The 27617-nt window shown below is 40.9% G+C and overlaps 1 protein-coding gene across 2 annotated transcripts in view; it reads right to left on the bottom strand.

Annotated features, from left to right (window-relative positions):
- Positions 1–27617, bottom strand: part of LOC117399626 (zinc finger CCCH domain-containing protein 3-like) — a 129822-nt gene that overhangs the window by 58537 nt on the left and 43668 nt on the right. For both annotated transcript variants that reach the window (XM_033998919.3, XM_059023028.1), the window contains exon 4: positions 10045–10180. In XM_033998919.3, the coding sequence (XP_033854810.3) occupies positions 10045–10180 (136 nt within the window). The remainder of the gene's footprint in view (positions 1–10044; positions 10181–27617) is intronic.

The raw sequence follows: 27617 nt of genomic DNA, 5'->3' as shown, positions 1-27617 counted from the left end.
ACATGTATTTTATTTACCCTGTGCCAAAAATAAACAACTCATCTCTGCTCTTAAATAATTACCTGTATTAGTAAATGTCTGTGTTTTAAGCAACATGACCCATTATTTCCTAATACTGTTTAGCATCAGCTAAACAAAGTAATTTATGTATTTATACATTAGAATTTTTCTAACAAACTGCAACCCCACATTGTTTTGAGCAAGTGATAGATCTAAATAATAGAATAATACATACAGATAAATAAACGTTAAATGTAAAATTGCTATGCCTTTTTTCAGCTTTTGTGGTATAGTAAAATATAAAATGTTAAAGTTTAAATCGTTCTGTGAATGGAAGTGTTACCTTCCATCCAGATATTGAGGTTACCATAACATACTGTGCACATTTTATACCAGCTTTGAGCTCACTGTGTGCCCAGCCAGCAGGGTTCACTGTAGTGCGATGAGGAAAACAGTCCCTGCCAGTTTTGCCACCGTAACCCAGAGGAGCACCAGTGCAAATGTGGTACTGCCTGCGTAGGTCTCCAGCGAACACCTGCCTACTTCGCCAGGACGCGAACCTGAGCTGTGGGACTCGCCCTGCGCACCAGGTGATACACTCGGGGGCCCCAATTATTTTACTTTTTGACTATCTTTTGAACTTTTTTTTTTTTTGTTCAGTCCTTTTCCGTTGCTTAGTGTGTTTTCAACATCATCCATAACTATTAAAACACTCAATAGTGCTGAATTTAGATACTAAAAGAAACCTACATTCAATGACAAAAATAAAAGACTTCTCAAAACATGTCACTGAATTTAAGTTAATTAATTCTGACACTGTGAACAAGCGTGTGTGCGTATGCACACCTATTCAGACCCCCCAGGAATTTTCCAGATAAACCTGCAGGCACATCTCTTCAACAACCCATCTTGCTTGCTGCACGTTAAAATGAGATGAAAGAAAAAAAGGGCAGGAGGGGGGGGGAAAGGGGAGGAGAGGAGGGGAGGGGAGGGGGAAGGTGGCAATATTTTATATAATCCGAGAGGTTTAAATTGAAAAGCCCCAGCTGAATCAATATTTACTGCATCCTACTAAATGAATAGTAATAAGTCACTAAAGCCCCCTCACTGTTTCATAAAATAAAAATTATAGAAATTAACAAGGGCACGGCGCGGCTGTTACATTAACTTTTACAGCAGAGGGACTTGTAACCAGTCCTTTCTATAAAAAACGGAGGCTTGCTGCAGGCTATTGAGGGTCAGCGGAGCAGCATGTACAACATCAGGCGGCTCACTGTCAATTAGGAGAGGCACTCTTCTCTTTTCTGTCTCTACAGCACAACCCTCATTATTGGAACATCTCTTATCTGAACAGCCCCTTGTTAACCTGTCCTGTTGTGTGCTGTGCTCTTTTGCCCTGGTGTCATAAAAAATCTCTGGTATTTACAGAACAGTGCAGTGCTGTGTGTTATATACTTACAGGTAAAGGGGGTTGCATTGTATCTTTTTAGGGGGTTTCTTGATTAGGAAAGCCATTTAAAACAATTGTACAGTTCTAATTTAATTATGCAAACATTTTCCAAATTAGTTTGGATTCTAGACGTTTTATTGTGCATTTTAGTGCTGGGACAAATACTGGAATATTGGAACAAACACTGCTTGAAATGTATTCGGTTGAAAAAATGAACATGGTTTGTATTCGTTCATCTAACAATTTATAAATGACTGTATCAAAAATATATCATGCAAAAATAACTGCATGAATGACGTCTGAAATAAATATCCCACTTTACAGAATAAATATTATATATATATGAATCCATGGTCAAACCCTAATACCACACATCCTTCTTTCGACACCAAACCCACCGCTGGTGTGCGTGGCCAAAGAGCTCTATTTTCGTCTCATCTGACCATAGCACCCGGTTCCAATCGAAGTGCCAATGCCGTTTAGCCAAACTCCAGGCGCTTACGTTTGTTGGCTGCTCTCAGTAAAGGCTTTTTTCTGGCAACCCTTCCAAATAGCTTATTGGCATGGAGGTGGCGTCTAATTGTAGATTTGGAGACTTAGTGGCCCCAAGATGCAACCAAGTTCTGTAATTCTCCAACTGTGGCTCTTGGATTTCCCTTTGCCTCCCCAACCATCTGCCTCACTGTGCGTGGGGGCAAGATACACTTGCGTCCTCTTCCAGGCAAGTTTATCACTGTTCCAGTGGTTTTGAACCTCTTAATTATTGCCCTAATAGCGGTATATTTTGTTTTTTAGTTATTGTTTTGTACACATTGTCTGATTTATGAAGGTCAACAACCATTTGTCTCTTTTCATGTGTGAGTTCTTTGCCTTTCCCCATGGTGATGGATGACAAATGGATTTCATATGCGTGTTACCTCATTTTTATACCCCAGTGAAACAGGAAGCCATGGAAGGCCACAATACAGTTCCTTAAGGCTGAGATGAACTTAAAGAAGTAGAATGTTAATGCAGATTTAATTTTGTTTGATTTTATTTATAAGAATCTTTAGGGGTGCCAATAATTCTGGCACCTATCTTTTTGAGAAAAATATGTTATTACTTGTTAATAAAAAACTTTTTTTTTCTCTGAGCAATTGTATTAGAATAAAAGAATATGGTTTTCCCATATATTTGAGCATAAACTATAGCTCATTACCTGTGTTGTTTATTTTATACAGTCTTTTTTGCTCATCTTTATCAAGGGTGCCAATAATTTTGGAGGCGACTGTATATATATATATATATATATATATATATATATATATATATATATATATATATATATATATATACACACACACACAGTTGTCCCGCGTTATACCATCCCCCTTCATAACGCCACCCTCGCATACCGCCAGCTATTCTCTCTGAACAAAGAAGAAGAAGAATTATTATTAATAATAATAATAATAATAATAATAATAATAATAATAATAATAATCATTTTTATATAGCACCTTTCATAGTGGACCACCATCACAGCGCGCTTTACAAGATCTCCAGGTTATAAGCTTGTTTCTTTAACCACTGGACCACACAGCCTCCAAATGTCATCAATATAAAAACAGTGCTACTTGTACCCGATATATTGCCACCCCTCATTGTAGCACCACAAATAATCACGGTCAATTAAAACAACAACGTTATGCAGTTAACCTTTGACTCGCTTTCCTAATTCGTTGTTAACTGAAAGTTCATACCAATGTCATGAACACTCCTGCTGCCAAAGCAAAACAGAAAGTACAAAATGGTGAGTCAACCCTACATTTAACACAGAGCAAAATAAAAAAATCTGCCTGTATGCATCTGAAAAAAAAAAAGCAAGGATGGTAAGAGGTTTGTTTGCTTACGTGCAAGTTTTGCAAACATGAAGGCTGGCTTAAACTAAAGCATCAGTTTTGTAAACAGCAGAATAGTTTTTTTTGGTTTTTTTTTTTAACTGTTTAAAAAAAAAAAAAAAGTATTTGCCTGTACATATTCAACATTTTTTTGTTTGTTTGTTTAACTGCTTAAAAAAGAATGCTGTTGAGCTTAGGTTGCTTTGTGAAATAAATAGATGGCATCGTTCAATGAGGGATTCAGCAGGCTTACAGTCATGCCACATTTTTCTGTCCCCTCACTCCCCTCCTCACTCTCTGTTAACAATTTTGAATTTCATGCTGTCCAACTAACCTCTCCCTGTCAACTCCTGCTAATTCTACTGTACCGTCCCCCTGAACCTCTCACTCACTTTCTTGATGAACTCGACTATCTACTCTCCTCCCTCCCCTCTCTGTCTACCCCAACTGTCCTGTTGGGTGATTTCAAAATCCATCTCTCCAACCACAGCCACTCTGCTGGATTCCTCCCTCTCCTTCGCTGCTTCGACTTCTGTCTCTCTCCATCCCCCCTACCCACAAAGCTGGCCATCAACTGGACCTCACCTTCTCCAGGGCCTGCTACCCCTCCACCCTCTCTGTCACCCCCTGGACCTTTCTGATCACTATTTCATCTCTTTCTCTGTCTCTTCCCCTCTCTCCCTGCTCCTCCTACCTCCACGGTCACCTCTCACCGTAACCTCCGCTCTCTCTCCCCCTCTGTCCTTGCCTCCACCGCTCTCTCTCCCCTCCCTCCTATCGACTCCTTCTCCCAACTCTCTGTAGACTCTGCTACCTCCACCCTCTTCTCCTCCCTCACCTCCTCCCTCGACTCCCTCTGTCCCCTCACCTCCCGACCTGCTTACCTCTCCCCTCCCCAACCCTGGCTCTCCTCTGTGCTCCGCTCAGCAAGAACCAGAAATAGAAGAGAACCAAACTCCCTGCTGCCCTAGACCTCTACCGCTCTCTCCTCTCCTCCTTCTCTACTCTCTCCTCTGCTAAATGTTCTTATTTCCAATCTATAATCCGAGCCTCCACTAACAACCCACGTTAACTATTCTCTACCTTCTCCTCCCTCCTAAACCCTCCCCCTTCCTCCTCCCTCCTAAACCCTCCCCCTCCTCCTCCCTCCTCTACTTCCCTTCATCTCCTCCCTTCTCAACACCTCTCGCCTTTCTGGACTCTTTCCCTCTGCCTTCAAACAAGCCTCTATCACTCCCCTCCTCAAAAAACCTAACCTCGACCCCACCTCCCTCCAGAGCTACAGTCCTGTCTCCCTCCTACCCTTCCTCTCCAAAACCCTCGAGCGGGCTGTACACCACCAGCTCTCTGCTTTCCTGTCCAACCACTCTCTGCTCGGCCTTCTCCAATCTGGCTTCCGCTCTGCTCAGTCCACTGAAACCGCCCTCCTGTCTGTCACTAACTTACTAAACTCTGCCCGAGCTGCCTCTCTCTCCTCTGTCCTAATTCTCCTCGACCTCTCTGCTGCCTTTGACACTGTCGATCACTCTATTCTACAATCCTCTCTCGCTGACCTGGGAATCTCTGGCACTGCTCTGGCCTGGTTCTCCTCTGTGACAGGGTGACTGAGTGGTCTGACGTCAGGCAGAAGCAGGAAGGGAAAAATAAACTGACACCAGGGAGTACTGCAGGTAAAAGAAAGAATCGGCTGGCTGCCGTTTTTATTAATAACAAAAATAAATAAAATATTTAAACAAAAACACTTGCGCTCACAGAGCAAAATAAAAGGGTTAACAAAAACAAATCTCGAACACAAAATAACACGATCAGGCTGGGCAATAGCCTTCACTGATCCTTTGTCTTTTAAATAAAGTTTCTCTTCTTTTTTTGTTTCTCTCTCTGCTTGCTCTCTCCTCTCTTACAACACCCCACCTCGAGTTGGAGAGCTGCAGGCTTTTTATAACAGGTGAATTTGTGACGGCGTACCGCCGTGTTATTATTTTGTTTATTTTTAAAACGTGTTCTGGCAGAGGCGAGATGGGTGCTCGTCCTCTGCCAGGAATAATTAAACTCGTGCAGAAGGTGGCCATCTCCCGAATTAATTAGGTGATTTAATTTGTTGCTAAATCGGGAGATGGCCACCTTCTGCACGAGTTTAATTATTCCTGGCAGAGGACGAGCACCCATCTCGCCTCTGCCAGAACACGTTTTAAAAATAAACAAAATAATAACACGGCGGTATGCCGTCACAAATTACCATAAATAAATCATAATACAAAACAAATACACTGCACAGGGGTGGAGGGGGACTCCGTTCTAAAATAAAATAAACAAAACAATGTACAGGGCTGCTCGCCCTGTTACATCCTCCTACCTCTCCAGCCGCACTTACCAGGTAACCTGGCGTGGAGCAACCTCCACATCTCGTCCTCTCTCCTCCAAGGGTCAGTCTTGTTCTCTCTCTCCTGTTCTCTCTCTACACCCGCCCCCTGGGCCCCCTCATCGCATCCTATGGTTTCTCATACCATTTCTATGCTGATGATGCTCAGATTTTCCTCTCCTTCCCCACCTCTGACTCCACCATCCCCTCCCGTATCTCTGCCTGTCTGTCTGCTATCTCCTCCTGGATGCACTCGCATCACCTCAAACTCAACCTCTCTAAATCTGACCTCCTTTTCTTTCCCTCCTCCTCCCCCTCCTCTGATCTCTCTATCTCCATTCCTCTGGAATCTACCACACTCTCTCCCTCCTCCTCAACTAAGAACCTCAGAGTCACCCTGGACCCCTGCCTCTCTTAGGTTATATTTTTACACTATTTTTTTTGTAAAAAATAAAGGTAACATTCCCACTCGTGGATCATTTTAATTAGCAGTTTTTAAACTATAAAATAGCCTGTATGTATGTATGTATGTATGTATGTATGTATGTATGTATGTATGTATGTATGTATGTATGTATGTATGTATGTATGTATGTATGTATGTATGTATGTATGTATGTATGTATGTATGTATGTATGTATGTATAATCATTGTGAGCAATCAGTGCAGGGAAGCAAACAAAAACGCAAAACGGAACGCTTGGGGTATATAGTAAAAAATGTAGAGGACAAATCCAAGGAGATTATAAGGAGGTTGTATAATGCATTGGTGAGACCACACGTGGAATTCTGATCACCACAGTAACAAACAGACATTGTGGCCCTTGAAAGAGTCCAACGAATAACAACCAGGTTAATCCCAGCAGGGCTTAAAAAAGGCACTGCACAGAAACCTGTAGCAGAGAACAGAGTTGGAAACTAAGTGGACAGAGACTTAGGGCAGAGGGTAGAAGACACGTCTTTGGTATGGTACTGTATATGAGCTGACGTGACAACGTTTTAAGATCAATCAGCTACTAGGAACCGGACAAGCATTATGCTTGTATGTTCTAATTCCTATGCTGTGAATACAGTTGGTCTGATGAATGAATATGTGCATATCTGTATAGTGCAATGTGTATTCAAAGTTCAGAGGAGTAGAAAGAGGGAAATTACAACAGGAACAAAAAGGTAAGCATTTTCTTACACGTACATTATAATTTGGAACAAAAGTAATTTGTAAGGGAAGTGATCTTTAATTTCCCTGGAAAGGAAAACCGGCAATGAGAGAGAAAGAGAGCGAGATAGAGAGAGGGAATGAGGAGGGAGAGGGAGAGAGAGAGAGACTAATGATACAGGGAGAGGGAGAGCCCACTATAAATCTCAGCCTCATTCACACTGATCCCGAGCTCTTAATAAGTAAATTAATTTAACTCGATCCCGACTCCAGATCAGCTTGATTAAGTAAGGGGGAAATTGCATTAGGAATGGCCGTGTTCGCCAGATATAAGAATGAAGCAAAACTACATTCACTTAGCACTGTAAATTAAACCAGAAAACTGCCAGTGTAAATTTCAAGTTATCTACAGAGTCAAGATGATCTTCATAAATTCCAGAAATGGCCCTCTCACCTACTATAAATCTCTATGAAATAAAGAGAGTATATATTATTACGAATAGAGCAAAATGAAATGAATGAATCTCTCTCCAGTGTCACCGCAGCTTTGTCTAAAAAGAGCCATTTAAACTGCTCTGAGAAATGAGCTTACACTGGTCACAACCCAGGCAGAAAGAGCGCAATTTTATTTCAACAAGAAAAGATTACAGTATTTGTTAGGCTTTACCTATTTACTACATTCTGTCCCTTATAAAAGTTCCCCACAGTAAATTTGCACTGTAAATTTTGCAGTTTCCCCAATGCCTTTACCCATGGTTATACAATGCATTTTCTGTTTTTATGAATAAAAAGTATTTTTTTATGAAACTGTTCTTCATTGTTGTTGATGAAACCATCAATAGTCCACAACTATTTAAAAACTTGATTTTATTAATAAAAACAGACTTTGAATAACTCACTTTGTGAATAGAGCATTATATTTAGGGCTAAAACACCCCCTATTCAAAAAAATTTAATTGGTGGATAGCCAATAAACACTGGAAACCACTGTAAAAACAGTGGAAATGGTTAATCAATTCAAGTTGACTTCACCCCTTTCTCATTAAAAAATAAAACCTACTACAAAATTTAAAAAATACATTTCCCAGCTCATGTCCCGCCTTCCTAACTTGCATCTATCATTGATTCGTTCTGAACACTTTAAACCCACCCCAACTACTGAGTGACAGCACATTCCTACATTTCTATTGGAGACGCTGCTTGCGAGATTAAAAACGAGATTACAATTAGAATGGAGGGTTGTTAGCAGGATTTAAAGCTGTATTACAAGTTAAGACACAAAGGATTTAAAACAGAATTACAAATTGTGACGAAATGTAAAAAAATGCCGAGACACACAAAAACCCCAGAAGGATGTGCCCGTGACCATAAGGATTTCAAGTACTGTCGAGTTACTACTATACATATTTTGACACAAAAAAATAACCTCAAGCATTTTGGAAAGTACCTGAAAACACTAATTTCAGTATATTAAAAATAAAAGCCTGAAAAAAACTAATTTACATAAAACTCAAAAATAGCTAAAAAATAAGCACTGAAAAATAAAATGAATATACACAGACAAACTGAAGCCCTAATTATATTACCAATAAAAACCATTCAACTTCAACCCATTTTCTTTAACAAACTGAGATTCGTAAAATTTTTACATCCAACTCAACCCAAGTCCCTGGATGAAGCATGTTTTCATAACGCTGTTTAATGTCTAAATACTGTTTCATTACTGTATGTGCGCAAGCTTGCAGTATACAAAAGTGTTCCAAAAGCATTACTGTAAAAAGATCCATCACCGGTAAAATAAAACCAGCACCCCATCAAATTACTTGGTAAAGATAAGAGAGAAACCTTCTGTTCAGAATTGTGTGTTGTCTATTTAGGACTTAATTTATGCATCGTTTATGCACAATATATTTTTGATCACTTCTGTAATATGAACAAATACGAACACTGACATTTATCTTTTTTTTTTTTTTAAGCAAAAAAAAAAAAAAAACATTCAAAACAATGTTTTTTGAATATGTGAGGATGAGATTTAAAGTGGTGGTAGTCGGATAGAGCTGGCCTAGGACAGAAGCATCTTACTGTAAGTGCCTGGCTTCCTTGAGCTGGTCATTTAGCTTAGAGGTTAAAAAACGTCAATTTATATCAAACAGACACCATGAAATCCATCTGATTAGGACTGTCGCCATCTGGGCTGTTAATAGTGGCCTCAGCACCTGCAATGCTTGCTATACCCCTCCCAGTACAGAAAGAAAACAATATCCCAGTATGATGGTTAATGAACACCTGCATAATTGTATTTATTGCTATAATTAGGGCCAACGCTACAGCTATCAGTGAATAAAACAGCAAGCAGTAACAAGTACGCTTATATTTACACACGCAGATATTTGCTGCCAGTTTCATTAGATTCCTCTGCCTGCCTCAGCTCTTTAAAACCCTGACAGGCACTTCTTTATTGTAATGCGCCTTGTAAACGATTGTATTACCCTTCTCTTCAATCTGACGCGATTTAGCATGCCCCTTATGTATGAAAATGCACCGTACTTGAATGTTGCCTCCAGTAACACAGAGCTGTGCATACGTTTTTCTTGGATGTGTGCACACATTTTTCATGTCATGCACATCCATTCATTATGTAGGTCTCAAATGTGTAGTTTTGAAAGATACACATGTTATAGTAAAGATATCTTTCTGCAGACCATGCTTTCTGATAGTCTTGCACTTCCATTACAACGTGGAGGGTGAAATTGTTCCAGGACTTTCTTTCGCATCAGTAACCAACCAGCTGCTTCCTTACTGGCTGTAGCCTGTAAGATGTTTGACACCGAAGAGACTGCTGAGATGAAATGATCAAAGAAGCGCAAGTGTAACAAACTTTGTGGAAGGGAAGGCAAACAAACCTAGAACTTTCTTTAGATAGCAATGTTTTTAAATGAAATGCATGTTGAAACTGCACAGTCTGATGTATATAGTGACTGGAAGTGCACAATATAATATTTAAGTATTTTGTTAGCTACAGCAAACTTACTGTATAACCCTGAGCAAAATACAGATCCTGAGATGCATTCTGCAGTTACGGTTGGACAAAAACTTGTCGTTGCTGTGGGGAGCTCTGAATTGTTGGCAAAGTCGCTATTGTGACATCACACTGCTAACAGCTGGCCACTGAAACATGAAAAATCAGAGAGTCAGGTACCTGGTGGTGCTGATCCGGCGCCCCCTCCAGGTGTGTGCAGCAGTGCTGGGCGGTGTTGGGGAGCTCCCAGCTGCATCGTGCTTCACTATCTTGTACCGCGTCCTGATCACTCTGTGTGGGGGGTGGTGGGCAGGACCTGGAACCAGGAGGGGACAGTCAGTTACTGAGTCACAATATTTTAATACCGTCCAAAAACTTCAAGCTGACTGTTCAGTTTTATTTGCTGATATGATATTAAAAGAGCAGCTTCAAATATGAAATGCTAAGTTAACCTAACAAATATGTTGTTCTTGTTTGGAATCTCTTTGTACTGATATCAATGAAAGTTTTTTTTACGTCAATATATTCTGGTGATTTCTTAAAACTCAGAAGTTTAACACAGTTTGCAATTCTACCTTATCTCCAAGTACAGCTGGTAGACCAGACAGAGCGGTCTGGTGAGTGCAACCCTTAACCCCCCCCCCCCCCCCCAAAAAAAAAACACTCTGCCCCTCGTGGATGTGAGAAATAAAACTGTGGTGTTTCTTACGTCAGAGGGACAAGTCAGTTACTGATGGGAGAGAGGATTGAGGGGTGAGGAGGACAAATTACAAGATGTCACCCTTCACAATAGTAATCACATTAAAGTGCAGTACAAAAGGCAGAATTCACTCTGACTGTACAATATAGGCAAACTATTAAAATGGAAGTGTGCTTAAAAAAAAAAACAAAAAAAAAAACTGATATTCTGACAAATGTCACTTCTGCTATTCATTGTAAAATGCTTTACCATACCTCTCTAGCTGTTACAATGCATACCTATGCTTTACAATGCTGTCACCACACTTTATTACACTGCACTATGATTTTACTGTGATAAACATTTATAAGGGGTATATAGTACTTTAAACAATACATTGAATGCCTGGAGGGTTCTTAATTACCAGAGATGAAAATGTCTCTGTTTTCTATATTAAAAGCCATTTTAGACATTGCAAAACCACTTCAATGCAGTAGTACCTGCCACACACGTGCTTTTGATTAGTATAAGAGATGAACATTTGTTAATGAAACCGGAAAGAACATCCAGAGCTTATTAGTCTATTCTGATGCTTTTAGCAGTCTCTACTTTGTTATGGCAGTTCCATACCACGTGGCTATACAGCAGATATAGTTAAAATTCTGTATTATATATATATATATATATATATATATATATATATATATATATATATATATATATATATATATATATATATATATAATATATACACACACACACGTGCTCAAATTTGTTGGTACCCCTACACAAAAAATGAAGAATGCACAATTTTCTCTAAAATAACTTGAAACTGACAAAACTAATTGGCATCCACCATTGTTTATTCCATATTTAATAGAAATCAGACTTTGCTTTTGATTTTTTTATTCAACATAATATTGTAAATAAGAAAACAAATGAAAATGGCATGGACAAAAATGATGGGACCGCTAACCTAATATTTTGTTGCACAACCTTTAGAGGCAATCACTGCAATCAAACGTTTTCTGTAGCTCTCAATGAGACTTCTGCACCTGTTAACAGGTAGTTTGGCCCACTCTTCCTAAGCAAACTGCTCCAGCTGTCTCAGGTTTGATGGGTGCCTTCTCCAGACTGCAAGTTTCAGCTCTTTCCATAGATGTTCGATAGGATTCAGATCAGGACTCATAGAAGGCCACTTCAGAATAGTCCAATATTTTGTTCTTATCCATTCTTGGGTGCTTTTAGCTGTGTGTTTTGGGTCATTATCCTGTTGGAGGACCCATGACCTGCGACTGAGACAGAGCTTTCTGACACTGGGCAGTACGTTTCGCTCCAGAATGCCTTGATAGTCTTGAGATTTCATTGTGCCCTGCACAGATTCAAGGCACCCTGTGCCAGGCGCAGCAAAGCAGCCCCAAAACATAACCGAGCCTCCTCCATGTTTCACTGTAGGTATGGTGTTCTTTTCTTTGAAAGCTTCACTTTCGCTCAAAAAGCGACGGATGGTGCGATCAGAAACTGACGTACCTTCACCTTGGAGTTCAGCTTGTATCTCTTTGGCAGATATCCTTGGTTCTTTTTCTACCAGTCGCACTATCCTTCTGTTCAATCTGGGGTCGATTTTCCTCTTGTGGCCGCGCCCAGGGAGGTTGGCTACAGTTCCATGGACCTTAAACTTCTTAATAATATTTGCAACTGTTGTCACAGGAACATCAAGCTGCTTGGAGATGGTCTTGTAGCCTTTACCTTTACCATGCTTGTCTATTATTTTCTTTCTGATCTCCTCAGACAACTCTCTCCTTTGCTTTCTCTGGTCCATGTTCAGTGTGGTGCACACAATGATACCAAACAGCACAGTGACTACTTTTCTCCATTTAAATAGGCTGAATGACTGATTACAAGATTGGAGACATGTGTGATACTAATTAAAGAAACTAATTAGTTTGAAATATCACTATAGTCCAATTATTTATTATCTTTTCTAAGGGGTACCAACAAATGTGTCCAGGCCATTTTAGAATATCTTTGTAGAATAAGCAAAAATTCATCTCTTTTCACAGCTTCTTTGCTTTATTCTATGACATACCAAAGGCATGCAAGTATACATGATAAAATAGCTTTTAATTTCATCACTTTTCAGGAGGAATGAAGCATTATTTCAATGAGCTGTAAGGGTACCAACAAATTTGAGCACGTCTGTATATATCTATCTATATATATATATATATATATATATATATATATATATATATATATATATATATATATATATATATATTATATATCTATCTATCTATCTATCTATCTATCTATCTATCTATCTATCTATCTATCTATATCTATATATATATCTATATATATATATATCATTAGATTAACTATGATATATAAAAAACCGTAGCAACTCATCGTGTCTAGTTCACAATTACCTTGATTAATACCAGCTTCCTATTTTACACCCAGGAACTCAAGAGCGGATGTCAGCAAGCTACCGGCCTCTGGTGGACAACGACCAACCCTGCAGGGTTTGTTGTAGCACGATGAGGAGAAACAGTTCCTGCTGGTTTTGCCTCCCTAACCCACGACAGCGCCAGAGCTAATGTGACGCTCCCTTTGGAATCCCCACCGAAGACCGGAGTCTTTTCTTTTTACAGTTCAATTCTGTACACACAACTACATGTTACAGTAATTAATGAAACAGTGATGGAGGACCTCTTAAAGCTACAAACATCCGCCATATGTTCCATGCTGTCAATGTGTTCAATTCTAAAGTATAAACATGTAGGAAATCAGCCAGAAACTAACACCACCCCAGTCCTAAATCACCATGCGAGTCTGAGTACTTTCCTCAATTTGCCTTCGTTAGCTATATATTAAAGCCGTTCTGCCTGGCTGTAGTACAAGCAGCAGGTATTCTGTGCATCTAACCGTGTTATTTCCTTTAAACCTTTGCTTAATTCTCTTCATTACTATCTCCCCAGGCTGTCATTTTTCTCCAGGCCCATCTATTCCCAGCTGCATGTAGATCTGTTATTACAACTCCCTCCCCCTTCCCCCCACATCCCCATCCCAAGTCGTTATCAGTGTGACACACACTGTCGCAGTGCTACACAGGTCAATGCTTAATGAATAATCGATCTCATTAGATTTTCTAATTAAAAATTTTACTACCGCGTTGGTGGGGGGGTGAAGGGAGTGAAAAGTGCTTGCACACTATAGGGATGGTATATGAAGAGCGTTTATCAGCTGGATCCCTGAGTCTACACTGGACAGCAGCCTTGATGCTGAAACTTGCAACTTTTAAAGGTGTGTGTCAATTAAAAGGGGTATGGTTCTTAATTTCCAAACAGAGGGTTTCATGTTATTACTGTATGAAAGCGCTGACTGTAGCCCTGCACAAAAGACACATGGTGTGCCTGAACGGTGTCTGAATGATGGTTCTGATAAGATCACCAAGGCTAATGTTAATGTATTACAACCGCAATTGCACGCTTCACAATAGCTATATGAACTTTAAAACACACAAAAACACGACGACGGGAACTGCTTCGGCATTAGACATTAAAATGTGATGTCATTATTGTGCTGCAACCACAAAAAAGAACGAATGCAGAGCTCTCAGAAGAATTCTGCTATCACTTTTCTGTTTTGCTATTTGGTGCTACCCCTACTGTATATTGTAGACGATATTGTCTGGAAGGCATTTATTAGTCAGTCCACTGTTTTATACTTCATCGCTGTCAAGATTATTAAAAAATAACCCATGCTGTTAAGTCACTTGTTAACATCCACGTCTCGCTATATACACCTACAGTACAGACAATTACCTTAAAATTTCCCTTTGCTTTTTATTATATTTTCAGTCATTCAAAGTGTTTTTTTTAATAACAATTGCTGAAATGCTGTGTGTTTTTGTTGTTGTTTTGTAATGTAGGCTAGAAAAGCCACCTAAAAAGGACAAAAGGTGGCATGATCCAAAGAGGCAGATCATTATATGGTGCTGGCTCTTACTTCTATAAAGACACTTCTATGATGTTACAAATAGCTACAGCAGGCAACTAGAACTGAAGAACAGCTCCTGAACTCTGATAAAAGCACCTTGACTTATCAATTAAAAAAGAAAGAACAAAACAGAACTTGGGTAAATACTTAAAAAATAAAAATAGAAAATGTCAAGAAATAAATAAATATACTCCACTCTGCCAGGCAAAAAGTGCTGAGCAGATTCCAGCAAAATCTCTCTCTCTCTCTCTCTCTCTCTCTCTCTCTCTCTCTCTCTCTCTCTCTCTCTCTCTCTCTCTCTCTCTCTCTCTCTCTCTCTCTCTCCTCTCTCTCTCTCTCTCTCTCTCTCTCTCTCTCTCTCTCTCTCTCTCTCTCTCTCTCTCTCTCTCTAAAGAGACTAAATGCTTCTCCGCTGCTTTAAGGCAATGCGAGCACGGTTCCTCCGGTCGAATGATTAGCAATGTGTTTCCAGGGGCCCAGTCAATTTGTCCCACAGAGACTGTGAATGCAGTGACGGAGAGAGGCTTGATAAATGCTCCTCTCCCTCTCCCTCTCCCTCTCCCTCTCCCTCTCCCTCTCCCTCTCCCTCTTCTGCCAGGGGCGCTCCGTCTAACAAGCTTTACATGTAAAAATGAGTGGAATAACAAAGTATGAATTTTTATCAGGCTAATAAATCATTGTGGTTTTTATTTCTCTTTTTTTTTTTTTAAACTCTGATTCATTACCACAGGCGTGTTTTCTTTTTTTAATGCATCACTCATTCATTTTATATATATATATATATATATATATATATATATATATATATATATATATATATATTACAGAACATGTAAAACTCCAGCAGGGGCTTTATTTTATTTATTTAAATGGTGATTGTATTTTAATTTAATAGACACAATTGTCTTTGACTAAACTACTGTATTTGGTAACGATACCTGCTTTGACTTCGCACCAATCTTTTACAATACACTTCTAGCCTCAGATGTTTTAGATAGGCTATAATCTGATGAACTCGAATTGATACAGACATGCTTAACCTTACATATACTGTGCGCTTACTGACGATAATGAGGACCCCTTTGTATGTGTGTGCGCTGGTTTAGAAGTCTGGTTCGACTGAATAAATAAAAACGTGCATGAAACTTTACCAGACTAAACAAACCAACAGACAGTTGAGAACAGATTAATGAATATCAAATGTAATCCATCCAAAGGCTTTAAATAACTCATGAGCTGTAGTGCGCCTTTCAAAGTTATTTTGATAAGACCCCCATGCTTTGAATGCACTGTGGGGACTAATTTATCAATGTTAAAAGTACGTGTAGATATCCAATCCAAGACAGGGATGTTTCAACTCGGCACAACCCGATAACGTGAGGGGCAGACCATCAGCAACCGAGAGCCTAATTGGTGAGGAACTCCCTTGTGGATTTATAATTAAGACTTAAAAAAAAAAAAAAATGAACGGTGCGGGAGAAATAATTTGTCCAATTCAGGCAGTTAGTTTCATACGGTTTACCCTTGTCAGTTTGGGGAACAATATTCCCATGAAGATACTCACAAAAAACACACAGCAGCCTTTATAAATCACTTACATTTTTCTTTTCCCAACAACTGAATATATATATATATATATATATATATTTTTTTTTTTTTTCAGTTCATGACAACACTTTGTCTTCCTAATAACTGAAGAGTGTGGCACTGATAAGTGCACCTCATTTAGCTCTGCTTCTTCTAAACCTCCCCTCGTCTCTCCTCTCTCTCTAACGCCACTCCTTACCACACTGCCTTTCATTTGTCAGCAGTGCGCACTCCTGAATCAGGCAGAGAATTTATCTTTGACAAACATTTACCGATTATCAAATCACAGCCGTGGACCTCAGACGTGTTTTTCAGCAGGGTGGGGGTGGGGATTAGCTTGCTTGCTTGCTAGCTTTCATTTTTTGTTTTAAGCAGCCATCTGTATTGCGGTCGAAGCTATTTGGGCGGCTTGGCGGATGACAAATAAGGCTTGTCAAAGACGCCGTGTTTGCAAGCCCCTTGGAAACTTAGCACTATGTTGTTCCACTTTACCTAGTGTTTAATGACAGTCCTGTCAAGCAGGGAAGGAGGGGATAAGAGGAGGGGGGGGTTGAGGCAGATGCAGAAGTAATGCCCCCCACCCCCCACATCGGAGCAATGGACGTCTGTCAAAGACCTATTACAGGAAAGATTGAGATCCCATTCCACTCAAAGTCACTCAACCAACACAAGCCGCTAGTTTTTATAATTATTGCAGTGGAGCCATCGATTCCAGGCTGACACTTAACCTATCTATATGAAATGAGAACGGTTTGCAAAGAGACACTCACTATACATTTACTGAACACATTTTTTTTTTTTTTCTTTTAACTGACAGCGTTACTAAAGTAGTTTTTTCTTTTAAAATAAAGCACAAACAGGTCTAGTATTAAAACCACTAACTATTCATACGGTTATTTATTCATTCATTAAGGTCTCTGAGGTTAAGAAGTTAATCCTACAGCATATGAGTAGACTGCAATTAAATAAAGTAAATATGCAGCTGTACCAGTACAAACTTTATTACAAAACACACCACAGATAAGTTGCCACTTTGGCCATGTCAGCAACAACAGCATCGGACAAACCTAGCCCTCCGATTGCCTGGAAAGGATTCATAGTTCATTGTTACAGCACACAGGTGTGGATCAAATTAGCCTCATCACATATATTAGGTTTTATACTTTAAAATGGAAAGATTCTGTGCACTTTGATTGGCTGAAATAGAGGGATCTTACCCCTAGTATTTGGACTTAGAATGTTTGTAACCATTCACAAAAATGAATCAAAACAATATCACTCCACCAGCTTTTCTGGAGGGGGAAAGTTGGCCAGCTCATAGGCAGTCATGACTGTGTCTGCTATCCACTTGGACAGCCGCTGCTTAGACTGGGCTTGACCATGGGACTAGCCCCATAGCAGACAAAATTGTTCAGACTGCCTCCAACTTTAACTCTGAGGTGATTGCGAGCAAGAAAGTTGCTTTGAATGATAAATTCAGCTCAGCTGAATACAGGGGCCCAAATGGAGGATTCATGAGTGCATTAAGCAGCATGTTTAGTCTCCAGTCCTTCATAGGTGGCAGAAGCTGCCCAGCCCCTTTAAAAAATTGCAGGATGTGAGCTCCTGGGGAGACCGAGTCAATTTTGACATGGCAAGCTGAAATAGCTGCCAGATAGACCTTTAACTTGGAGGGGGATTTCCCCTCATCAAATAGGTCCTGCAAAAACTGCAGTATAACTGCCATGGGACAGGTAGTGGAGTCAAACCCACGAAGCAGACACCACGGTTGGAAGACGCCCCATTTATACCCATACTGGGAAGGTGTGGACGCTGCTCTGGCATTCTGCAGGGTGTCAATTACCCGATTGGAAAGCCCCAGACGGCCATAAAGTCCCCCATGTCTGACTGAGCAGGTTGTGACGCTTTGGCAGTTTCCATGGCTTACTGCTTAGGAGTTGCATCAGGGCCAATATGGGGCTACTAGGAGCACCTTGGCCCGGTCCTGTCTGATTTTCTCCAGACACAGCAGGAGCACAGCGAGCGGTGGGAAGGCATATAACAGTTGCCTCGGCCACGGATTCACCAAGGAATCTTTTGCCTGCGGATCTCCTGCTTCCAATTATGGAGAACCAGAGGGGACAGTGGGTTGATTACTGGAAGGCAAGGAGGTCTATCTCTGCTCTATCGAATCTCTCCCAGATGAGGTTCACCACCTCGGGAAGAAGCCACCACTCTGAGCTGCTGGGGACTCCTTGAGAAGTGGTCCGTCGCCCAGTTTGTCACCCCAGGCAGATAATAGCAGTTCAACTTGGGCTGAATAACCCTGCTGTTGAAAAAGGACTGCAGAGGGTGCATGCGCAGGAGACCCAATGGAAGGGTCTGGGAAGCTGCTACCATCAGGCCCAAAAGTTTCTGGAACGTTACTACCATGAGCACGCTGTTGAGCTGAAAAAGCTCCAAACCGGCAGTAGTTCAGATGGTTCCGTGAGAAGGGGCCCTGTGCCTGTGGCAGCAAATCCCTAGGGCTGCTGGTCAGCCTGTGGCTTGGCCTGCGGCTTCTGTTTCTGCGAAGGGCGGCGGAACCTATTAAAGCCTCAGGCTGAGCCGGTTCCAAACATCACCTCTGGCAGCGGGTGCAGCCGGCTGTTCCGGTCTTTGAGGCTGCTGGGTTGTAGGACGCCAGGTTTGCCACTGGTTTACGTACTGGAGGTGGTTGTTTGGGAAGCAGATGAACCAGCTCCTTGGTGAATTCCTGCACGCGGCAAGAGCGCTGCAGCACCTCGCCCACTGTGGGACCAAACGTATGATCTGGAGTGATGGGGACATCCAACAGCAGTGCCTTGTCCCCATCAGGTACACATGGCTGGGATAGCCAAAGCTGCCTACGTGCAACTACCAGTGCGGCCAGGTTTCTACCTACAGCCTGTCCGTTGATCTTGGACACACGGAGCAGGTTATTTTTCACAAGATGCAGCTCATCCAGCTGTTGTGGTGAGGGACTAATTCTCAGAAAGGAACCACAGCAAATGTGACTGGTAGGCTACTAGGGTGGTGTTGTAGTTCCTTAGCTGTGTGGCGAACGCTGGCTGAATAGGCTTTCGAGAATCACCTCAGAGACCCGGCACTGCTTGCTAGGGCAGGTGGCGTCCATGGATAGGAGCGCTAAATTAGGCGCCTAGAAGCCTCAACCAGTGGAAAATAGGCCAAGCCCAGCTTCTCTGCATCATGCACCCTAAACAGTACGTCCAATCAACCGGGAAACAGAAGGAGCTGTTGCCGGATGGTCCCAGGATTTCAAAAAGAAAATCCACCACCTTGTTTCCCCTGCTGTAGGCCAGGGCACCTGCAAAATTGCAGTGGCCCTCTTGATCAGCGGTAGAAGCTCTGCTGACAGGGAGAGCTTAACCGCAGGGGACATGCTGTCAGACTCCACATCCTCAGACAGGAACAGAAGCACCTAGTCTCCCACCTCCCCAGAGGCAGCGACAGACAGTATGTCCTCCTGCGGCCAATCTGTGCTCATAGCCCCCTGGGGTCTCACTAAACTAATAATCAAGGGGACAGGTGACGGCAATGTTCCCGTAGTTTTTCCATCTGCTCAGAGTCTGCCGATCACCTGGAACAGCTACTCTTCATCTTCTGTGGGGGAGGGGAAGGAGAAGCAGAACTTGAGGAGGATGAGGAAGACCGTGAGGACGGTTTCCTGCCTGGGCTACTTTCTCGGGTGCGTCGTCCACCTCTCCCTTGGCACAGAGCCATGGGGTGAGAACGCAGCCACCTCTCTAAGAGAGGGTGATAGGGAAGAGTGGTGAGCAGGAGTAAGGGATGCAGAAGCTGCGGGATAACCGTTTCTTAAGTGTGGGCTTGGAAAAAGGGTTCAAAACTCGCAGAAGCTGCGATTATCCAGTTCCTCCTTCGCATGTTCTGGCCCCAGGCAGGAAGAGCACCTGTCGTGCTTGTCCTCAATAGGCAGACTGGCCTTGCATGTCTCACAGGGATAGAAACCGGGCATGATGCAAGGAGCAAGTAATGCAGTTTACAGTTGTTGCCTCACTCTGCTTACAGATATCGACCGGGGGGGTCAAGACCCGAGTGGGACCAGTTTAGTACCAGACTGGTGACCTCAGCACCAGTCGGTAGTGGGCTGGAACCGGGTCGGTATCTGAACAGTCCCAGTTTGGTTCGGTACCGGTTCGGTGGCTTTAGCACCGGTCGGTACAGGTATGGTACTGGGTCGGAACCGGGTCAGTGACTAACACCGGGTCGGTACAAGGACAGCACCAGGATGGTGCCAGGAGTTCGCTAATGACTCGGTATCTTTACCAACGGTTTGGTACCAGGTCGGTCACAGGATGGTACTGGTACCGGTACGATAACCTTGCTCCCGGTACGGTACCGGGTCAGGAGTGGAGCGGGATCCGTGACCTTGGTACGGGTTCAGTATGGGTCCACCGGTTTGCAGGAACCACAGTTGGCAACGTACAGGGATGCCCATCTGTAAAAGCCACTGGCAAACCCACCTCAGTCAGTACCACACACAAGACTGGAGGGAAGCCTACTTGTTAGCAAGAACTAACAGCCTTCACAATGGTGATGCTAAAAAGCTGTCACCAAAACAGCATCAAGATACTGTGGTTAAGATTGCGAGCAACCACAACCGAAGCAAGTATCTACTGTAAATAGTAAGATTTGGTGCAGTTTCATTGATAAACTCAAATAATGTTATGAACTACATGTTACAAAAATGTAATTATTTAATCGATTATCCAGTATTTAAACCAATGAATGGAAATGATAAAACAAAAATATATATATATTAGATTTTCAATTTAATCGTAGCAGCCCTACGCCACTTTGGGCATTACCATGCATTCTGGACCATTTAGTTGCAATAGCACCCTTAACTTTGTCTTGGGCACCACTAACCAAATGGTCCACAATGCCTGGCAATGCCCTGTGTGTGTCAGGTCTTATTGCTTATGCAATTTTGTGTGCTCTTCTTTAAGCCTAGTAAGACATATCGAGGCACACAGTTGTACTGAGGTGTTTTAAGGCAGTTGGCTCAATTAGTAACTTTATTGTCAGGTTTAGGTTGCAGATTTGAGACACTTACTACTGTTTTTAGATTTGTTCTGGAGTCCTTTAAATGCTGTAAGGACTTCAACATCACATAAACATTAACAATGACAACTAACAATTAACAATGAAATATTTGTCTAAAAACTTTTTTGTATTCTCTTTGGTACTGTCGGCTACAAACGGATACCTGCATCTCACTGGTCTGAGTGACCACTAAACACAGTAACCAGGCAAAATGGATCTTGCGATGTCTGTTCAAAAACAGATTAACACAGTAATATTTCAATAATGGGATACATAGAGGATTCACCATGAACATTCACAAAGGACTGTAATTAATTCCATGAATGAGGACAGCCTAATAACTCGGGTGAGCCCTCGGAGGAGTGGAGCACGTTGTTAACAACTATCCACATGGTGAAAAACCCCAGATGAATTGACCAAGCAACACTAAATGAAAGCATGGCTTGCAAACAGATAGTTACTTTAACCAGATATAGTTCTAAATAAATACATTTGTTCTAAAATAGAAAAAAAGGTTCTTCATAGAACAAATGGAAATACACAACAGGTGAGATTTGTGGAATTATTTTCATAGCTCCAAACACTTTTTATATATATATATATATATATATATATATATATATATATATATATATATATATATATATATATTGTAACATAGCGGGGTATGAGAAACAGCAGGGAGGGGGTTAAAACCTCCCTGCTAGAAAATGCACTGTTTTGATTTGTGTTGCTTTATTGTTTTGGTTAAATTGTTTAATTGTTTTATTGTTAATTGTCATCCGCACCTGGGCGTTATTGGAAATTAAGCCCAGGTGCGGGGGTTTAAAAAGAGAGCAGGCAGTCTGCTCAGGGCTGCTGAATGGTAGGAGGCAGAAAGGAGTGCTCTGCTTCCCGGCAGTCCCGAGAGTAAGGTACAGTGCAAACCTGTGTGCTTAAGTTTTGTGGTACAGGGAAACAGCTTAGCCGTCCTGTGATAGTTAGGTTCCTGCGTGTGTAGTTAGTGCTCAGAGAGAGCTAGGTGTTTGTTTTGTGTATTTTGTTTTACTTTGGTGTTTATTAAAAATATAGCGCGTGAGCGCTTGGAAAAAACTCAATTTCTGTCTCTGGGTCAAGTTCTTAAAGGGGCAACGAACCCGAGTGGGTGCGAGTCTTTTACAATATATATATACACACACACACACACATATATAAATATGTTGTTTTACAAGAGAACAGCCTTCTTTGAGAACCATTGTTCTAACTGTTCTATTGTATGTATTTCTTCAGGACTAACACTGCATTCAAATAAAGAAAATGCTTTATATAATATAAAACATACTGTAGTGCTAAATATGCTATGGGAAAGGTATCCTGCACCTTTAGATACCATGTTTTCTAAACTGAATGACAAGAAACTACGCAGCGCTGCTTGTATCCTCTTAGGATTATCAAATAATGTCATCGCTCGGGGGGGGGGACTCTAATCTTTTCTCCAAATTTGACAAGTAATTCCAACTAGCAACACTGATGTTTGATAAATTCTCATTTTACCCTGCTCCTCTGTAAACTAATAAATCTTTTTATTGACAGTGCTAGTTTTTTTCCTTAATTCTCTCTCAACTATAGTGCCAGCGACCAGCACACTGCCAGTGACAAATATTGCCAAGACAAAGGCGGAGGCAATGGCTGGAGTGGTTGTACTGGGTTGAATTGGTTTCAATGGGGGAGTACTGAAATTTAGGCAAAATTGATCCCTAGATAACTGTTCAAAAACAGATCATCACAGTAAGGCTCAATGTTTCAATAATGGGATATAAAGAGATTCCACGAATGAGGCTAGCCTACTAACCCGGACCAGCCCCTGAAGGTGAAGAGTGGGTTGCTTACTATTCTCATGGGTGAAATAACCACAGAATTACTTTCCTTAGGTCAAGCTCCACGTAGGCTTAGCAACATGGCCCAATCTGGAACTGCTGTTGGATTTGATTGAATGCAAGGCAGATCCCAAAATGAGACCCGATAAAACATTTACAAAATGATTTCCACTGAGCACAGAGCATGAAAAGTTATTCACTGCAAAATGTCTCAATGCCTGTTGTATATGAAGTCTTCTTACCCTTCCCAAATCACAACTGATGCGTAGTATTTATCTATTCATCATTATCCATTTTCAGTATATGCTACTCAGTCTAAAGGAATAAGCTATGAACTGAATTTATTTTGTCCAAAGCAAAGAAGAATTAAGGTGACTCAATCTTAGGAGCTGACAAAGTGAACTAACCAACAATTTGAGTCCAGCACAAAAACCAGGACCAGATAACACACAGTTAGAAATTAAGTGGAGAATTAGGACTGAGTGTAGGAGACACTTCTTTACACAGAGTGGTGAGGGTATGGAATGGGTTACCTGATTGTTTATGCTAAATCACTGGGATCCTTTCAGACCTGACTTGACAACGTTTTCTGATCAACCAGCTGCTAGGAACCGGTTGAGCACTGATAAGGACGAATGGGCTCCTCTTGTTTGTCATTTTTCATATATTCTTATTCTATTTCTGACATTTCTGAATCATTCATCCTACAAAATAATAGGTTTCTGAGGGATTCAACTTCTAAAAATTCACCAACTGATCTCAAGCATAAAAGTTAAATGTCCTTTCTTATTGTTATGCGGTATCATAAGTTGGGCTTTAATGCTTGAAGAAAAAAAAAAAATATATATATATATATCAAAGTTTTAATGTGGTGAAAAAACTCCCACAAAACATGTATGTTTTCAGAAAGTTCCATTTAATAAAAAGCAAAGATAAAACCTACAGAAATTGGAATGGTGGTTTACAACATTCAGGCTGGTTTTTAAAAAACGTTTACAAATAGAATATTAAAATGGACATTCGCCCCAAGTCAGTCAAAACTGAAAACAGCAAAGCTGGGGAAATTGACAATAGGACCACAGTGTGGCTGTAACTCAGAGCATCATTCAACACTATTGTGTTGTGTTATTTCTAATGTATATATCATTCATCCAAACTCCTTCTGAGGCATCACTGGAAGGAGTTGAAAAGACAAGATAAAAGTCAAAATTATATTTATCATACTGGAAAATTGCTTTACTGATGTTTTTAGAAGCAAATCAGCACGTAATGTACTTGCGTTGGTGGTCTGCATTTAGATTTCATACATCATTAGTTTTTTTTTGCTATTTTTTATTACTGCTAATGCATACTACAGTAGCTTTGCATCTTGGTTTGCTGCATTGGACTCTGGTGTGGCATTCCAGCATCAAACATTTCAGCTTCATGCAACATTTTCATACAACTCAATTTTAAGAAAGACATGTTTGTTAGTTTTTTTGCCTTTTATCTGTAATAAATCATAAAAATACCATACGCGATACATGACGGCTGCAGAGTTAACAAACAGATATCAACAATCATTCTACCATCTAAGGGAATTTTTCCAGGGGAAAACAAACTGTTCTCAGCTACTAAGCCAAATGATAAATGCCATCTGTGAGCTCCATTACAAACAAAGCCGATGTCATGTGCTTTGGCACATTTGCCATGTCGTATCAGCTGAAGAAGCTTTCCCCGGCTGTACAGGACATGTAGTTCGTGGAATTAGACTACCTGAGGCTGAGAGGGAGTCAGGAGGCAGTGCAGGACTGCAGGCAGGCCTTAAGAAGATAAAGAGGAATCTTTATTAACTCCTTCACTGCCTTTCTGCTTTGGAACACTGTGCTGCCAGCCTGCCCAACCAAGATGGCCGCCAACATTCTAAAAGAGTCTGACCTGCAAAAAAGCTTTCTTTCCTGTCTTCTCCCTGTCAAAATATTGCACAAATATTGCTCTCCAAACAAAATACAAACGAGACTTCATTACTTTGACATGTATTTTTATGAATGTGCAACATTTTACCTAGTAACGAGCATTTTATTGGACAGAAAATGAAAAAAAAAACAAAAAAAAAAACACAACAACAATGACGACAATCAACGCGTTTCTGATGACTATAGTCGCCGCAGGCAGTATAGAATGCTCAGCAGGTAGGCGACTTTAGTCGCCGCGGGCAGTGCGCGAGAAAAAAAAAAAGCCGCGGTGGCTTAAGGGCTTAAGTATACCGAGGCCTGGAGAAGGGAGGTATAGGCTTACAGGTCTTGGACTTCACAAAGGGAGCTGGAGACAGAGAGAGACAGCCCAGATGGGGAAGGTGGCCTCCACTTCTGATCTTCTTCTGTGTATCCGTTTCATCTTTGGAAGCCTGAACTAGATTCCTCCCTGACACATAGCACCCAGGGAGCCCTCCGAGCATGTGTTCTGTTTCGCAATTCCAAAACACCTCTCCTGAAAATAAACAGCTGCGACCCACTTTAATTAGCCTCAAAACTCTACGGGTCTCAACCGTTTTGGCCCAACGCACCAGCGGCTTTTCCTTAAACCAACTGTTGCTGTTATACATGGCTATGGCTGGGGGGAGAATGCGATCTTCAGTCAAAGGCTCATTTAAAAGATTGTTATTGTTTAAGTACTAGACTTGCAGTTTTGTGTTTGTTTTGTTTTAGAACACTAAAACATTATGTAGTCTAGCCAAATGATAGAAATTTCTGGATCTTCTTGACGTTACAGGTCAGGGCATGTTGTGTTCACAATATGCAGCAGGGATGGAAATGAGACTCCTATTGCATAAGTTTCACCCATTCCAGATTTTATTACAAGGTTGATTTGGAAGTCTTATTTCCACCCCTGTGCAGGTCCAGATATGATACATATCACAATACTTAGGTTACAATACAATTGCCCCAATGGACTACTTTGTATGATGTGTAAGAATGTAAAATGATCATGCACTTAAAAGATAAAATGAATATGGTGTACTACCTTTAAATTAAATTATGAATTGCTTTTGACAAGATGCTGCCATTATAGATACCGTTGATGCGTTATTAAAACATGGGAAGCCACTGGGAATTGACAGTACATACAGTTGGGAGTTAGCAAAGCTGTTAAAAATGGAACTCCCTGGCATGCAAGAGAACTGAATTTAGACATGACGAAGAGTGCTCACTTCCTAAATGTTATAAAAATAACTAAATGATATGCTTGGGCCTGACAGGCAGCTAGTGCCCGCTGATAAAGCCTGTACCAAGGATACAGTGCACGCCCAATTTCATACCAGGTTGTGTACACAAAGAGATTGGAATAAGCTGTGATAATTAAAAAAACAATGAACACAAATTCCCAACCTCTCTTTGAAGATCCGAATGTCGAATGCATCATTCAGGTGTTGCAGATACTGTCTTTTAGGAGGGAAACTCAAACACAGAATAGCTTACACAGAAACAATGAATGTGGCTTTCGCTTTCAACTGAGGGTACAGTAAACTGTAAAGACACTGGGGTCTATTCAATTACTGCAAAACGGGGGTGTAACTAAATTCTGTCGCTGTTCAAGTCTTTATCAGAATTGTGAAAACTGGATGACAGTGTGCGCGAGTCTCTTTAGCACACTCTATAGCACATTTTTGTCTTTAAGGGTTAAGTAAAATGGCAGGTTGGTCTCTAAACTGTATTAGATCTATTGAATAGACCTCACTTTCTCGTGTCAAAAACAGTTAAATGGTTCATTTTTATTGAAATCACCAGTAATGGAACTACACAGAGAATCATCAAAAACAGCTGTGGGATGAATGTGAAGACTCAAACTGTACTGTCTCTATACAGCAGCTACTTAAAAGTCACTGAATGTGGCAGACATATTAAGTCAATGTCAAGCATGCAGTTTACATGTAACCCAGCAAATATTAATCGACTATCTCTTATAGTCTTGGACTGTATGAGGCTACAACGGGGCTTTGTTAAATTACTGCTATGGGTGCAGCGATTCATTGTGTATCGCTGACTCGCGATATTTTCTTTACATAATATATAGTATCGTAACAGAGGTATCACTTGTGTTGTGATACAAGACCAAAAGCACAACACAGCTAATTGTAGATGACCAAATGGTGAATAAATAACAAGTATGTTTTTATTACTGCTGGGACGAACACAGGATTTTCATACTCGGATATTCACGCAATTTAAATATTCGTTCAGATATTAATTCGTTTTCAAAAAGTAATAGAAGACATTATATTGCTTAGAACACAGGCAGAGACAGTATAGCAGCAGATGGAGGGGGGCGTGGCCCCTGTGTGTGTGCCTTTATTTTACAGCAAGATGTTACAACATGTAAAACGTTAAAGTAGAAAATATCCCAGGAGTAAAGAATACGTTGTGTAGGCCTTATTTTACTTCTGTTTTGTTTATTCCCAAAATAAATAATACATAAAAGTTGACAATGCATTATTTCTTTTTTCTTTTTTTAATTCCTTGCCATTTCCGTTTTTTAGCAGTAAACAGCGGCCATCGACACGT

This window comes from Acipenser ruthenus, chromosome 4 (assembly GCF_902713425.1).
Source record: "Acipenser ruthenus chromosome 4, fAciRut3.2 maternal haplotype, whole genome shotgun sequence".
NCBI classification, from domain to species: domain Eukaryota; kingdom Metazoa; phylum Chordata; class Actinopteri; order Acipenseriformes; family Acipenseridae; genus Acipenser; species Acipenser ruthenus.
Note: the sequence above shows the minus strand (reverse complement) of the source record. Positions and strands in the feature narration are given on the sequence as shown.